At 43.5% G+C, this 16,247-nt stretch overlaps 1 protein-coding gene across 1 annotated transcript in view; it reads left to right on the top strand.

The window, feature by feature from the left end:
• Positions 1–15,967, top strand: part of LOC115424903 (deleted in malignant brain tumors 1 protein-like) — a 133,394-nt gene extending 117,427 nt beyond the window's left edge. The window contains exons 7-8 of the mRNA XM_030142298.1: positions 14,564–14,875; positions 15,939–15,967. Of these exons, the coding sequence (XP_029998158.1) occupies positions 14,564–14,875; positions 15,939–15,967 (341 nt within the window). The remainder of the gene's footprint in view (positions 1–14,563; positions 14,876–15,938) is intronic.
• The last annotated feature ends 280 nt before the right edge of the window (positions 15,968–16,247 follow it).

Below are 16,247 nucleotides of genomic sequence, written 5' to 3'. Positions count from 1 at the left end.
ACACACAGTATACACACAGTATACACACAGTATATACACAGTATATACACAGTATACATACAGTATACACACAGTATACACACAGTATACACACAGTATATACACAGTATACATACAGTATACATACAGTATACACACAGTATACACACAGTATACACACAGTATATACACAGTATACATACAGTATACACACAGTATACACACAGTATACACACAGTATGTAGCACAAACATTAAAACAGGCCTAATCAGTTTAAACTGTATAATAAACACACATATTCCTCTGCCTCTGCAGGACAGATTGAACTGAAATCATGCACGTGAACTAAAATAATTGAACACACTTTGGTCCTTGACCAGCTGACCAGCTGACCACTGCGGTCATCAGGGAAGATGGCAGGATTGTCCCAGTCCATGTGTGATGCACTTTGAGGGGGGGGGGGCTCCCTCCCTCCCTCAGTCCACACTCCCTCCCTCAGTCCACATTGTGGAGGACAGTCCAGGCCACAGTGATGTCACATGATGTCAAAGGGCGGAGCCTTCAGTGGTGCAGACAGTGAAAGCATGCCTTCAGGAGGTCAAAGGTCATGTGGATCCTGGTCCTGGTCCTGGTCTGGACATGACTGTAGGTCTGCTTTGATTCAGGGGGGTCTGTGTATGGGGTCAGGAGAAAAGGGTGGTAGGTAGACCCCCTGTCCCCCAGGTAGACCCTCTGTCCCCCTGGTAGACCCCCTGTCCCCCAGGTAGACCCTCTGTCCCCCTGGTAGACCCCCTGTCCCCCAGGTAGACCCTCTGTCCCCCAGGTAGACCCCCTGTTCCCCAGGTAGACCCTCTGTCCCCCTGGTAGACCCCCTGTCCCCCAGGTAGACCCTCTGTTCCCCAGGTAGACCCCCTGTCCCCCAGGTAGACCCCCTGTCCCCCTGGTAGACCCCCTGTCCCCCCTGGTAGACCCCCTGTCCCCCAGGTAGACCCCCTGTTCCCCAGGTAGACCCCCTGTCCCCCAGGTAGACCCTCTGTTCCCCAGGTAGACCCCCTGTCCCCCAGGTAGACCCCCTGTCCCCCAGGTAGACCCCCTGTCCCCCAGGTAGACCCTCTGTCCCCCAGGTAGACCCCCTGTCCCCCAGGTAGACCCCCTAATCCCCAGGTAGACCCTCTGTCCCCCTGGTAGACCCCCTGTTCCCCAGGTAGACCCCCTGTCCCCCAGGTAGACCCCCTGTCCCCCTGGTAGACCCCTGTTCCCCAGGTAGACCCTCTGTCCCCCTGGTAGACCCTCTGTCCCCCTGGTAGACCCCCTGTCCCCCAGGTAGACCCTCTGTCCCCCAGGTAGACCCCCTGTTCCCCAGGTAGACCCCCTGTTCCCCAGGTAGACCCCCTGTCCCCCAGGTAGACCCTCTGTCCCCCTGGTAGACCCCCTGTCCCCCAGGTAGACCCTCTGTCCCCCAGGTAGACCCCCTGTCCCCCACGTAGACCCTCTGTCCCCCAGGTAGACCCCCTAATCCCCAGGTAGACCCTCTGTCCCCCTGGTAGACCCCCTGTTCCCCAGGTAGACCCCCTGTCCCCCAGGTAGACCCCCTGTCCCCAGGTAGACCCCCTGTCCCCCTGGTAGAACCCCCTGTTCCCCAGGTAGACCCTCTGTCCCCCTGGTAGACCCTCTGTCCCCCTGGTAGACCCCCTGTCCCCCAGGTAGACCCTCTGTCCCCCAGGTAGACCCCCTGTCCCCCAGGTAGACCCTCTGTTCCCCAGGTAGACCCCCTGTCCCCCAGGTAGACCCTCTGTCCCCCAGGTAGACCCCCTGTTCCCCAGGTAGACCCTCTGTTCCCCAGGTAGACCCCCTGTCCCCCAGGTAGACCCTCTGTCCCCCAGGTAGACCCTCTGTTCCCCAGGTAGACCCCCTGTCCCCCTGGTAGACCCCCTGTCCGTCATAACTCCAGTTCCATTCTGGACACAGATCTGATGTAAACAGTAGTTCTGGTTCTGGTTCTGGTTCTGGTCCTGAACACAGGTTGTGGTTCACCTTGTGATCGGCGCTGCCAGAATCCAGAGGTCTGATAGACTCAGGAGTCATGGACTGAACCAGAAGCAGAAGCAGAAGCAGACCACTGAGACACAGCACTGATGCCAGTCAGCATGGACCATCTGAAATGATCAGATGAAGAATCTGAACCCAAACACTGAACAGTGTTCATGAACCCATAAAGGCCCAGACCTACTGGAGTGTCAGCTCACTAATGAATGTACTCTGTCGAACCTTTAAGTGATTTATCTGCATTTATTATAATATTATCTTCTGTAGTTTGTATTTTATCAGTGTAAATCAGATCTTTTTGTATATTTAATTCACTGATCATGTAGATCAGTGGTGTTTTCTCTCAGACTGCAGTGGAAGCCCGGCTTCCCCTAAAATTACGAAAATTAAATGCTTAAATCTGTTCGGTTGTGTTGACATTTTATTGACTACAAATGTGTTCGAACACGTTCATCTCACAGACGAGTTGGTTCAGAATCAGTTTTATCACAAACCAACAGACTGGCTGTTGTTCACTTCTCCTCCATTCCTGTGTCTGTGTTTTCTCCTCCATCTCTGCTCAGTGCATTTGTTCGTAGACTGTGTCCGTCTGTGGGCTTCAGTGGGACTGAGTGGAACTGGTTTATTCAATGACTCTAAACTGGACGGTAATTGGATAAATGCTACGATGTTGTCCCGCCCCCGGACGCCGGGCGTCTCTGGGGGTGAATGGAGCTGTGGGCGGAGCTCGGCCGGGCCGGACGCCAGAATCCCACGTGCTGATTGGAGGATCGGTCGAAAGGCTGAATCCCGTTTGATTGACAGCTGTTTTCAGATCTGCTCCTTCACTGACACAGTTCAGTTTAATACCGTCACACATTCTGCTGCGAAATCACAGAAACCACTACGAAATTACTCGTTCATTTCTTGCACTGTAAATAAAACACACTCATTGGACTTCCTTGTTTCAATTTAACATAATTTCATTGTTTTCTTGTTTCAGTTTCATAATTTAATCATTTCTTGTTCAGTTTAATATCGTTTTGTAGATAGTTAAATCAATCAAACTGTCGGCTGGGTTGCAGTGAAAGGAGCATCTGTAGTTTAAAAAGGCTGAAGTCTGACACCCACAATGCACTGGGCCAAGGCTGTCTGAGCAGCCCAGCTCTGCTGGACATTCACAGGACACTGGTCCAGTCCTGGAAAAGACGCCTACTGGTACGATAAGGTCACTGAGCAGTTTCTTTAACAGGAACGGAGGGACGAATGTATGTTTAAATAACTTGACAATTTTTTTTTTTTTTGATGTAAGCCGACACTGAGCTTCCCCTGTCTGAAAGACGAGCAGCCGCCACTGATGTAGATGTTCATTAAAGATCAGATTACAGTTGATGGTTCTTCTATTAGAAACAGATCAAACTGAATAAACAGTGTCTGTTTCAGTTCAATCTGTCATTAACTGAACATAAACCCAGTGTGTCCATCCACTGGATCTGATCCAACTGCATGGGTTTGACTGGAGAATCAATGCTGGAGAAGATGACCTGGACTTTACACCAATTATTGGCATGGGTTAATAGGATTAGTGGATCAACAGGAATTAAACAGTTTAGATCAGTAGATGGTTTTGTTGGTGATGGATGTTTGGGTCTTTATGGGTTAATTAACAATATCATGAAGTCCTGAATCATGATCAGATAAGTTTATTTCTCCCAAAGGTAAATTGACTGAAGTCAGTGAGTTCATGTGTTTGTCAGTTCTTCAGTCTGATGCAGTTCCATTTCCACAGTTTCACTCCCATCTACAGTCAGTTCTTCTAATTTCACAGCCGTTTTCACAGATGTTCATTAACTCTGTGGTTGTAGTTGTGATGGTTTCAGTGGAACAGTCAGTGTGTGTTTGTGCTCTACTTCCTCATTCAGGTGGTCTGCAGTCCTTTACATCTGTCTCTGGTTGTTTTTGTAACTGTGGTGGTATTGTCTTTCTTTTTGATTCGCTCCGTTACTTCCTTGTTAGCCAAAATGAGGAGTTTTGTGTCCAACGGGGGAAAATCCGCTGCTCTAGTTACCATGGTGAATCTGTGATCGATGTCAGGGTCTATTGAGGAAGCCGAGTGCAAACACTTATCCAGGATGAGTTCCACCTGCTGATGAATCCGTGTCCGTTCATCCTGGTCTGGTCTGAGTGAAACCGATTAAGTCTGGACTCCTTTGTTTTGGATTCGCTGAACGCGGCTTAGTCAGTCATCCTGGATGACGGAATCTTAGTTTTGTAAAACAGCCCCCGGATGTCTTTGTGGAAAATTTATATTTACATGTTTATGTTTCTATCTAAGTTGGGGGTGGGGACTTATGTTTAGAAGGACAGTAAAAATGTACACACTGTATAATGCATCCATGTTATGATGTTGAAAATCCACAAATAAAATTATAATTAAAGCTGCAAGCAGCATTGGGCAGGACCTTGCACTGGGCGATCCGCCTCCCCCGCAATCCGCCTCCCGTGACCGTCCACACCTCAGCTCCACTCACACCTCTCCGTCCCGATACCAGTTCCCACCCTTTAGTGTCCGTCCTCCTTACATCTGTACAGAACACCAGCGACCCTCTGCTGAAACCACCATCACCTTTAAATGAGACTTTTATTTTGGAAACCCTACTGTGTGTATGTGCATTTGTTTTTAATGTGAGAGAAAGAATCAGTTTGAAAAAGGAATTGAAATTGAATGAATAATTGAGCATAAAAGTGATGATTTCTCACATTTAAGGCTTTATTTTGGAAAAACCCTATTGTGTGAGCATGTGTGTCTGTGAGAAAGAGTACTTTTGAATGAAGAAACATTGTACAAACAGTTGAGCGTTTGGTCATAAAAATGAAAAGAAGTTATGTAACAGACAGAATGTTTTATTTTTAATAGGGGTTTTATTTTGAAAAAATGTAGTCTTTTGTAACTTTGTAATGTGTGCAAAATGTCCAATATCCACAATATAATGCAGCAAAACCTGTTTTAAAATGTGAGGGGTGGGGGGCAAAAAAAAAAAAAAAAGAAATTCCTTGGTTGGCCCAGGGTTTGAACCCAGCACTCCTGTACAATAGACCACTGCTGAAACCACTGTTCTACTGTCACACACTTAGAAACTTGCAGAGTACTAGCTTTATATAGGGATTTTGTCGTTGTGAAAAGTGAAACTAAACATACTCTTCAAAAAATCGCCATTATTCCATAATCGTAGGTTTTATCTGAAAAATTCTTTCACTTTTGGATTCTGCAGACTTATGGGAATTAAATGAGGTATAACTTTTGTGTCAAAAGTCTGAAATGAATAAACAGTAATTGCATAAACGTAGAGTAACTTTCAAAGGCAGATTGCCAACTTCCTGTTGGAGTTAGCTCATGAGTGTCAGTGTATGATTTGTCGGCTCAATCAGACCAACATTTTGGCATTTGTTTCATGTTTCTGGGACATTCCTACTGGCTGCTAGGGCAGATTTTGTGTGTTTTTTAGTATAAAGGTGGCGCTACAGAGTCCATTTGGCACCCAAGGGGTTAATTTTGATATTGAATCAAAGTGTTCACCAGCCATGACACACATGGCAAATTTAGTGAGTTTTGGAGCATGTTAAGGGGGTCAAATGGCAGTCTAAAGTGAAAAAAGTATGAAAATAAACAAATTGTTATAAATCAATAAACATACATCCTATCTCAAATTTTTTTGCATGTGAGCGTTGTGGTGAGTCCCTTGAACAGATAGATATGTCACACGTGGGGAAAAACTCCAAAGTGAAAAATGAGTTCCAAAAATCACAACTTTGCGGGCTTCTAAAAAAAAAAAACTAAGACAGTTATGGAAAAAGTACGAGATCACTTTTTTGAGGAGGGTTCACTCTATCTTTCAGTGCTATTTAGAAGTCAATACGACAAACGGTGTCATTGGAGTTAGTTTTAAAAATTTTATTTTGAAAGGCATATTGCGAACTTCCTGTTGGAGCTAGCTCATAGATGTCAGCACGTGATTTGTCAGGCTCGATTAAATTGAAGTTTTGGTGTTGGTTTCGTGTGTCTACGACATTCCTACTGGAAGTTTGCAATTTGAGCATTTTATTTTGAAAGGCAAATTCTGAACTTCCTGTTGGAGTTAGGTCATGAGTGTCTGCGCGTGATTTGCTGGGCTCAATGAGAGGAAAATTTTGGCATTTGTTTCTACAACATTCCTACTAGCCGCTAGGAACGTTTTTGTGTATCTAGGGGGCGCTAGAGAGCTCATTTTGGCACCTATGGGCATAATTTTTACATTTTATTAAATTTTTTGCCAGACCTGACATGTGTGCCAAATTTGGTGAGTTTTCGAGCATGTTTAAGGGGTCAAAATCCAGTTTAAAGTATCAGGGAAAAATAATATAAAAACGAACAAATAATAGGGCCTTGCTTGCAGGCAAGGCCTGTCACTGTGTGAGAGGGCCTTACCTTTCGGCTCGGTCCCTAATAAAAGTTCTGAACAGAACTGGTGACAAAGGGCAGCGCTGGTGGAGTCCAACCCTCACCGGGAACAGGTCCGACTTACTGTCGGCTACGTGGACCAGGCTGGCACTCCTTTAGTACATGGACTGAACGGCCCCTAACGAGAGGCCATCCACCCTGTACTCCTGGAGCACCCCCCACAGGATCCCCTGGGGACAAGGTCGTAAACCTACTCCAGATCCACAAACACATGTGGACTGGATGGGTAAACTCCCATGCCCCCCCCCAGCACCCTAGCAAGGGTAAAGAGCTGGTCCACGGTTCCAGGTCCAGGATGAAAACTGCACTGCTACTCCTTGATCTGAGGTTCAGCTATCGACCGTTACCCTCTTCTCTGTACCCTGGTGTAGACCTTACCCAGGAGGCTGAGGAGTGGGATCCCCCTATAGTTGGAACACACCCTCTGGTCCCCAGTCTTAAAGATGTGGACCCTGTGCTTGTGCTAGGAAAATGACAGATCCAGCCACTGTGGCTACATTAGTAGAAATGAGTGTAGCCACAAAAACCCACAGCCGTCTGGTCCAGTCTGGGTTCCAGTCTAAGTCCAGTCTAGGTCCAGTCCTAGGTCCAGTCTAGGTCCAGTCTAAGTCCAGTCTAGGTCCAGGTCTAGGTCCAGTCTGGGTCCAGTCTAAGTCCAGTCTGGGTCCAGTCTAAGTCCAGTCTAGGTCCAGTCTGGGTCCAGTCTGGGTCCAGTCTAAGTCCAGTCTAGGTCCAGTCTAGGTCCAGTCTAGGTCCAGTCTGGTCCAGTCTAAGTCCAGTCTAGGTCCAGTCTGGGTCCAGTCTGGGTCCAGCTCTAAGTCCAGTCTAGGTACAGTCTAGGGTCCAGTCTGGTCCAGTCTAAGTCCAGTCTAGGTCCAGTCTGGGTCCAGTCTAAGTCCAGTCTGGGTCCAGTCTAAGTCCAGTCTAGGTCCAGTATGGGTCCAGTCTGGGTCCAGTCCTAAGTCCAGTCTAGGTCCAGTCTAGGTCCAGTCTGGTTCCAGTCTAAGTCCAGTCTAGGTCCAGTCTGGGTCCAGTCTGGGTCCAGTCTAAGTCCAGTCTAGGTCCAGTCTGGGTCCAGTCTAAGTCCAGTCTAGGTCCAGTCTGGGTCCAGTCTAAGTCCAGTCTAGGTCCAGTCTGGGTCCAGTCTAAGTCCAGTCTAGGTCCAGTCTAGGTCCAGTCTGGGTCCAGTCTAAGTCCAGTCTAGGTCCAGTCTGGGTCCAGTCTGGTCCAGTCTGGTCCAGTCTGTTTCCTGCATTCTGGTGCATTTTGAGCTGAAACATGTTCAATCTGGCTTCAGTTTCATACAAAAAAAATCATATAAAATTAACTTAAGTCAACATTTTCATCTAAACTATTTTTATCTCTAATTTAATGTAAAACAAAACAATAAATGGTAGACTTATAAATAAGACACCAGACTTTATTGTCTAAAAATAGACATACAGCATCTTACCAACTTCTAATGAGTGCTAACTCTAGTCATTGTTTTATGTGATTTTCTAAATGATCATGATCCATATTGTTCCGTTAATAGTTGGATTCAGTAAAAAAATATTTTTTCTAAGCCAGAAAACCTATATATTTTGTCTACTTTCTCAAAAAAAAAATCATTTCTTTCATTATTAAAAGGTGCAGTGATGATGTGATGATCAGAACTGGGCTAGTGAAGGATCCCATCATAACATTCCAACAAACGAGGATCTGGATCAAAAAAAATTCACAGTGAAACCTCTGAGTATGATCCCATACATTAGGGATGCACCCATACCACTTTTTTCCAGACCGAGTACAAGTACTTACATTTGAGTACTTGCCGATACTGAGTACCGATCCTAGTCCTTAATAATCCCATTCCAGTTCTTAGTTCCTTTTGTAAATGTGCTTTATTGTCGTTGTCATTAGTCTGACTGGAACAAAGTGCTGATACTGACATTTAATGTGTTGGAATGAGCGTTTGTCAGTTAATCCACCAGGGGGCGCCGCTCTGAATTAACCATACTGGACAAATACCACAAAGAAGAGGAAAGTTTAATGAAGAAGAAGAAGAAGAAAGTCAGTAATAACAAACCTGTAGACGACAGAGGAACACTACTGTGATACTAATAGTGATGGGCAAAACGAAGCCTCATGAAACAACGAAGCACTTGAAACAAATGCTTCGAGGCTCTGAAACACTGTTCGAAACACTTCTCCACAACGACCTCTGGTGGTGATGTTTTAGTACGTCACAGTGGCTCAACAAAACACGTCCTGATCTGACATGGTTTGTAATAAAGTTTGTGTGTGGGTACATGTGTGTCAAATTCATTTGTGTTACTAAAATACACTCACACAGAACTAGACACAGTAACAATAATAATCTATATCCACCTTTAACCTGCACTTCACATAATCAGCTCAACCTGTCATACAGAGGTCCGATGCTCTGGGACAGTTTACCTACATCTTTAACGTCCCTCTCACTCTTTAAAAAGCAGCTCAAAAAAACATCTACTGCACAGCTGGTCACTTCCTGCCCTCTCCACTGCCTTACTACTTTATTTGCTTCTTCTTCATCCACATATCTTGCGTATCTTGAATTATGAATTTTGTTTACACTGTATATTACTGTTTAGTAATGCTATATTTTGTACTTTGTCTCCTGATTTTTCAAAGTTTATTTGTTAGCCTTTTTAATCTAAGTTGACTGTAATTTCTGTTAAGGGTGGAACTCCTGTACAAGCCCATTGGGCTTTGTTCCATCCCTGCACCACTGATGTACTGATATGTGCTAAATGAATAAATGAAATGAAATGAAAATAAAATGAACACATGGAAATATGCATTACTTAGATTTCAAGGTTTTTATTTAAGAAGATTATTTTTTCTGCAGTGGAGGGGTGCAACCGATTTCTTTTCTTCGTTATCACCTCTCCAGCTTTGGAAAAAACGCTTTCACATGGTACACTTGTCGCAGGAATGCAAAGGAATTTATTTGAAAGTTTATGCAGATGTGGAAAGACCACTGCCCTTTCCTTCCAATATGCAAGAGGATCTGCAGATCTGGGAATGAAGGGCTCTTGAAGATATTTTCCAACTTCAGTTGTTGCGTCTGCTGTGATGCTGCGTGTGGTGGTTTTGTTCTTCACTTTTTGGTCAAACATGTCCCAGAGACTGTTGTCTGCTGTGGAAGATGATGAAGGTGCGATTTGGGGATCTAAAGTAACAATAATAATTATCATTATTATCATTGTTAAATAAAAGTGTTAACAGTGAAAGCTGACAAAATATACAAGATTTTAAAGTCCCACCAGATGTTTCAGCAGGCTGGATCAAAGTGGCACACTCCAGTATCAGCTGCTCTTCTGCTTCCTGTGCTTTGCTGGGTTGCCAAAACCCAGGTTTTTGAATCGTGGATCCAGTAATGTTGCCAGTGCAGTGGTCGGACAATTTCATATTGACCACACCTTGCCTGCAGTCCATCCTTCAAGAATGTGCCTGTTCATATCAATAACATATTGACATTAAATAGTCTATTGAGTATCATTACAATTGTTACAATTATTATTAGAGTTTCTTACCCAATTGCTGAGTTGCTGGCTGCTTTGAGTGCCTCAATTTTTCAAAGGTTGTGCTGCAGCATCTGATATAGAGGAATGACTTTTGATGCTGACACTCTCTTCTCCTCTGACAGCTCTGTTAGAATAAGAAAAGATACATTAGTTTCATCTTAGTAAATACAAATAAATACAATAAACTTGAATTACGTACCAGTTGTTGCTGCTTTAAAAGACTGCAACAGAAACAGTGCCTCATGAATCATTTCATATTCTGCACAGGACAGAGGAGAGACATCATTCTCTAAGTTGGAGAGAGCCGCCCCCACAGGCTCTCTCTGATCATAGAGTCTTTGAAACATGTCAAAGGTGCTGTTCCATCTTGTGTCCACCTCCTGTATTAATTTAAGGGTTGGTCGGCCCATCTGCTGTTGCATTTCAGAGAGTCTGTCTTTAGCTTTGCAGCTGGACCTAAACAACCCCACCACTTTCCTGCTTTTTTCCCTTATCTCATTGATGGGGGGTGTTTGGTCCAAGGCTTTTTTAACTACAAGATTTAGGGTGTGTGCAAAGCAAGACACATGCCGGAGGTTGAGGAGCTGGACACTCAGCTTCATGTTAGCTGCATTGTCAGTCACCATGCAGTGCACCTTTCCTGTGATCCCCCAATTTGCCATCAGGAGCCTTTGGGCCTCCGCTATGTGTTGAGCTGTATGAGACTGCTCAAAGCCGCTCACTCCCAGTAAAACAGTAGCCAGCTTTGAGTCTGGTGTCACAAAGTGACCCGTCACCCCAAGGTAGCCATCCATGTTAATGGAAGACCACATATCAGTGGTAAGACAAACAGCATCTGCCTTGTTAAGGTCTTCCTTGATTTTCTCCTTGGTCCTGTCATACAGCTCAGTGATCATTGCAGCCACAGCCTTCCTTGTTGGGAGGACATAGTTTGGGTCCAGGTCATGGACAAAGGCCCTGAAGCCTTCATCCTCCACAGCACAAATGGGCAGCAAATCCTTCACCACCATCTTCACCGGAGACTCATCCAAACTCTTTTGTCTGGCTATAAGAAGCAACAAATTAACCTTTCACCGCATTATGCAAGCATAGCATTCACTTATATGCTATATTATATATATATATATATATATATTTATATATACGTGTGTGTGTGTATAAATATACATACATGTATATGTATATATATATTTATGTGTGTATATAAATAAATAAATATATATATATTATATATATATATATATATATATATATATATATATATATATATATATATATATATATGGCTTCTTAAGGTTTAAAAGATTTCAAGACATATTGGCTAATACTTGAACTAAACTGAGTTATGCTTTGGACTAAATGAGGGTGTTCACTTTATAATATTATCATAGTGTGCATTGTGTATTATATACTATACATACCTTGGCCAGATGTGCCAACAGAAGTGGCACCTGCAAAACTGGGGGGAGCAGCATTTTCTTCATCCTCCATTTTATGAACTCTTGTCAAATGGCGGATCATAGTGGATGTATTATTGCAATAAGCCAGCTGCTTAGAACAAATCCTACATCTCACTTTGTTTGGGGTTTCCAACTGGAAATGTTCCCAAGCTACAGAACGACATCTCTTGCTTACTGGAACATCCATCTAGATTCTAAATCCTACAAATCTAATCTAGTCTTACCTAACTTACCTAGCAAATTGCCTATAGTGTGATGCTGTGTGTTTTTTATGGAACTAAGCTTTGCTATGTGTCAGTGTGATTATATAAATCTAAATTGTGATCTCAACTATCTGCACAAACTAACTATCTAACAATTAAATCAAAGTCTCTAAGTCTCTCAAATCTCAATATCTCACTGTCAAAAAACATCTCTGTCACAAACCCACAACTGGAAAACCATCAGCATCTCTTTTAAACTTTGTGGAAGTAGGTTGAAACAGCGTTTGACTGTGTGGTTCGTTGAAAACACTGTCAATCAAACTTAGGTTTCGAGACGAGAGCCCTCTAGTGAAACGCCTTTGAAACAGCAGTGGTTCATGAACAGTTTGGGTGACATCACGCAGTTCATGAAACACTTGGGTCACGTGACCGGTGTTTTGACTCGCGTTTCGAAGCACAGCTTCGAAGCGCATGCGCTTCGAGACTTCGAACGGGTGTTGCAAGCCCGTTTCAAAACGGCCATCACTAGATACTAATGCTGCAGCGTTTTCTCTGGTAAGGTTTAAAAGTTTAGCTTCAGCAGGAAGAGAAAAGACAAATGAGTGAGAAGTTTGGTTTTCACTTCCACTGGTGGTGGTCTGCACCGCTCTGTACCCCTCTGTGTTCAGTGGGAATTCATAAAAATTGTAAACATTGGGGTGAGTTGGATCTCTGTCGGCAGCGCTCTTCAGTAGTGGAGACCACATTTGTTCTTTTCCTTGGTAATCGCTCGGACATTTTCGATCACAGATGGAAGTTGGTTGATTTTACTAAAAAATCCCTTCGCCACTGTGACTACACGGGTTGAAAACAACTTCACCAACCAGGAAAATGCATCGTCAATGGAGATGTGGTGACAGGGTAGCACAAACCTAGGGACCACCACCCCGGTTCGCCACTCCAAAGGCACCGCCCCTGATGTCCACACAGTGTTGCAGAGGCGTGTCAGCCATGGCATTCCTATAACATCCAGAGCCTTGAGTTACCCAGGGTGGATCTCATCAACCCCCCTGGCTCCACCGATGCAGAGTAGTTCCACTACCTCTGCAACTTCTGCCCTGAAGAGTGGTCCATCTGTCTCCTGGTCTCTCAGCTCCGTTTCCTCCATGTGTTCCTCCATGTGTTGGTGGGATTGAGGAGCTCCTCAAAGTATTCCTTCCACCGCCCGACTACATGGGCAGTTAAAATTATTATTATTAGTATTATTATTATTATTATTATTATTTGTGAAGTCTGCCACCAGACGTTAATCTGGTTTTCATGTTTGTCTGTCACTTCCTGTTTTATTTTGTTAATTTTTCCTCATGTGTCTTGTCTGTTGTCTTTACTTCCCTTCCTTGATCGTCTTCACCTTTTCCCTGATTACCTGACTCCGCCCTGATGTGTTCCACCTGTGTCTCGTTGTCTTCCCTCCCTTTTGTGTATTTAAGTCCTGTCTTTTCCCTTGTTCAGACACCAGTTCGTAATCTCTTGTAGTTTACTTACCAGTGTTCTGATTCTGTCTGTTCGTCTGCTTACCTGTTCTTTGACCCGTTTTTGTCATCCCGTTTTGCCTGTTTTTGCCTGCTCCCTGTCGGTTTTTTTCTGCCTCCATCTGCCTTCCTGGTTTTTGACTTCATTGCCTGGTTTTTTGGTACGTGAGTTGTGTCTTACCTTTATGTCCTGTTGCCTGGCTGTTTGCTTACCCGTGCATGACCTGTTTCCATCCCTGACCTCCCTCTGCTTTTCCCTAGTCGGGGTGCCGACTCTTAACCCGGAGCCGAACCGAGGGTTCGTGTCCATAGTCCGGAGGACGAATCCTTTGAGGACCTCCTTGCCGCTGTCCTCAAGATCCTGTTTATTATCATTATCTACCTATCTGTACTACCTGTACAAAATAAACTCTGTAAACTTTTACATCCGTCTCCTAGTTCTGCATTTGGGTTCTGGGTCCGTACAAACAGCATCACATTATTATTATTATTATTATTATTATTATTATCATAATTATCATTATTATTATTATTACGTTTTCAGTTTTGTCTTGGTCAGCTTTTAAATGACTAGGTGAGATAGTGATTTTTAAAGAAATAAAAAAAACATAGATAGTTATGGCTTGAACAGGACAGGTGGTTCAGTCATTAGTACAGGTGCCTCCTAACAAGAAGGTTGTGGGTTCGACTCCAACACCAGTCATGACTGATGAGATGTAATAACAGATGTGAATTAACCAAACTAGTAAACATCCGTCTACACCAGGGGTGTCCAGTCCTGGTCCTCTAGAGCTACTGTCCTGCATGTTTGAAGCCTATCATCAAGCTCTGCAGAAGTCTGAGAACGACCGTCAGGTGTGCTGGAAGAGGGATCCATCTATGAACATGCAGGATAGTAGCTCTGGAGGACCAGGACTGGACAGCCCTGGTCTACATCATGTAATTTTTAATTCAGATGGATTAAATTTTTTTTTTTCTTCAAACAACTTAAAAACAAATTCAACTAATGAACAAATCTGTGTCCAAAAACAAAGGCAGACGTAGACACAAGAAAGGATATTTCATTGAGACAACACTACGTACGTTAACAGAACAAGTTCTGTTTTTTCATTTGACATAAAAATTTAAGGCAGCCCTTTTACTCATATTTTTACGTTGAAACCAGAAGTTCTGTTTTACAGTATGTGTGTGTTTCATTGTAATGTGAGTTAAGATTGGAAAATAACAGTGACTGTTTAACTGATGTTCATCAAACATTTTTAATTTAGGCTAAACTTGTTTGTTTTAATCAAAGACCTTTAAATGTTTGGTAAATATGTGTTTTCTGTTCCTACAGATCACATCAGACTGGTTGGTCCTGGTTCTACTCGGTGCTCTGGTAGGGTTGAGGTCTTCCATGGTGGTACCTGGGGAACAGTCTGTGATGATGGATGGGACTTAAATGATGCTCAGGTGGTTTGTAGACAGATGAACTGTGGGACAGCAGTGAGTGCCCCAGGCTCCGCCCACTTTGGTCCAGGTTCTGGTCCAATCTGGCTCGATGATGTGGCCTGTTCAGGAAATGAGAGTTCTCTGACTGAGTGTCCACACCCAGGATTTGGAACAGAGGACTGTGCACATGATGAGGACGCTGGTGTCATTTGTTCAGGTGAGAAATCCTTTTCCACTGTTGTCCATAAAGTTGGGTGCGGTTGCTGGTCCTTGGGGCCCTCTTTGTGGGTCCCTGGTCCTTGGAGGGGGTGTGGTTGTGGTTCCATGTCTGTGTTCTTCAGTCTCAGTCTCTTTCCTTGTTCTCTTTCTTTCCTCTGATGCAGTCACTCTGTCACAGCAGATTCATGTGAACAGCTGATGTTGGCTGGATTTGGTTCTGGTGTTATTTGGGCAGTTGTTGTTTATCATATTCTGTTCATGCTTTCTTGTATTCATCATGTAATACGTCTTATGTATTTTATTTTTATTGTAGTTTTGCTCGTTTGTTTGTCTTGTGTTTTTCTTTCTTTCTCTTCTGTCCAGTTTTACTCTGTTCTGGTTCTAGTTTTTGTTTCCATTATAATTATCACCATGGTTCTTATTGTTGTTATTTTCTTGTGAGGGTCTGCACCACCTTTTCTTCAGCGTTCTCCCCCTTCACCCCTTCACCTTTAACCCTTACAGACTCAAACGTCCTCCTTTAACCTAAACCTTCTACTGATCTAAACTGTTTAATTCCTGTTGATCCATTAATCCTATCAATCCATGTCAATAATTTTCATGGTCATCAGATGTGACCATATTTGAACATTCAGAGGCTCCGTAGTTACCGTGGAAACACTGTCATCTTCTGCAACATTGACTCTCCAGTCAAACCCATGGAGTTGGATCAATGACAGTGGATGGACACACTGGGATTTTGTTTATTAAATATATTAAATAATAAATAAAATGAACACAAAATGTACTAAAACAACAAGTGACATGAAAAAATATGCAAATTTTTTTTTTAAAATTTGGAAAAAAAAAACTAGGGCTGGGCAAGTTAACGCGTTATTACTGCATTAACACGTTCATTAAATAACGCCGACAATTTTTTAAAATCTCACGTTAATGCTGTTTTATATTTGTTCTGCTTTTCAAACAAGTCTTAGTTCATTTATATATACGGACTCTTATTTTGAAACTCATGCTTTTATTTTGGCGCTCCACATGCACTGTGCTCTGTGTGAACTGTGCAGGAGCTGAGAGGAGAAAACCTGTCCAGTAATGCTGAATCCACCTGTGTGGAACTCCTGCAGTTCAACGCCTGTGTGTGTCAGTCATTCTGTTGTTTGATAAATAATTTCACATGCAAACGTGTCGTTAGAAACATGTTTATGAGGTTATTTTGGATGTGTTTATTACAATGTGTTATTAGCATGTTTAAGCTAATTGGTTTATGCTAGCAGTCGCAGATGGGTTGCTAATTCTTTCTGCAGGCTCATGTTCAGTTGATGTAAATTCATTGGTTGTGTTTAATATGCCCGCCTTTGAACGAACCTGTACTT

Source organism: Sphaeramia orbicularis, chromosome 8 (genome assembly GCF_902148855.1).
Source record: "Sphaeramia orbicularis chromosome 8, fSphaOr1.1, whole genome shotgun sequence".
Classification (NCBI taxonomy): Eukaryota; Metazoa; Chordata; class Actinopteri; order Kurtiformes; family Apogonidae; genus Sphaeramia; species Sphaeramia orbicularis.
The sequence above is the reverse complement of the archived record's forward strand: the minus strand, read 5'-3'. Positions and strand labels throughout refer to the sequence as shown.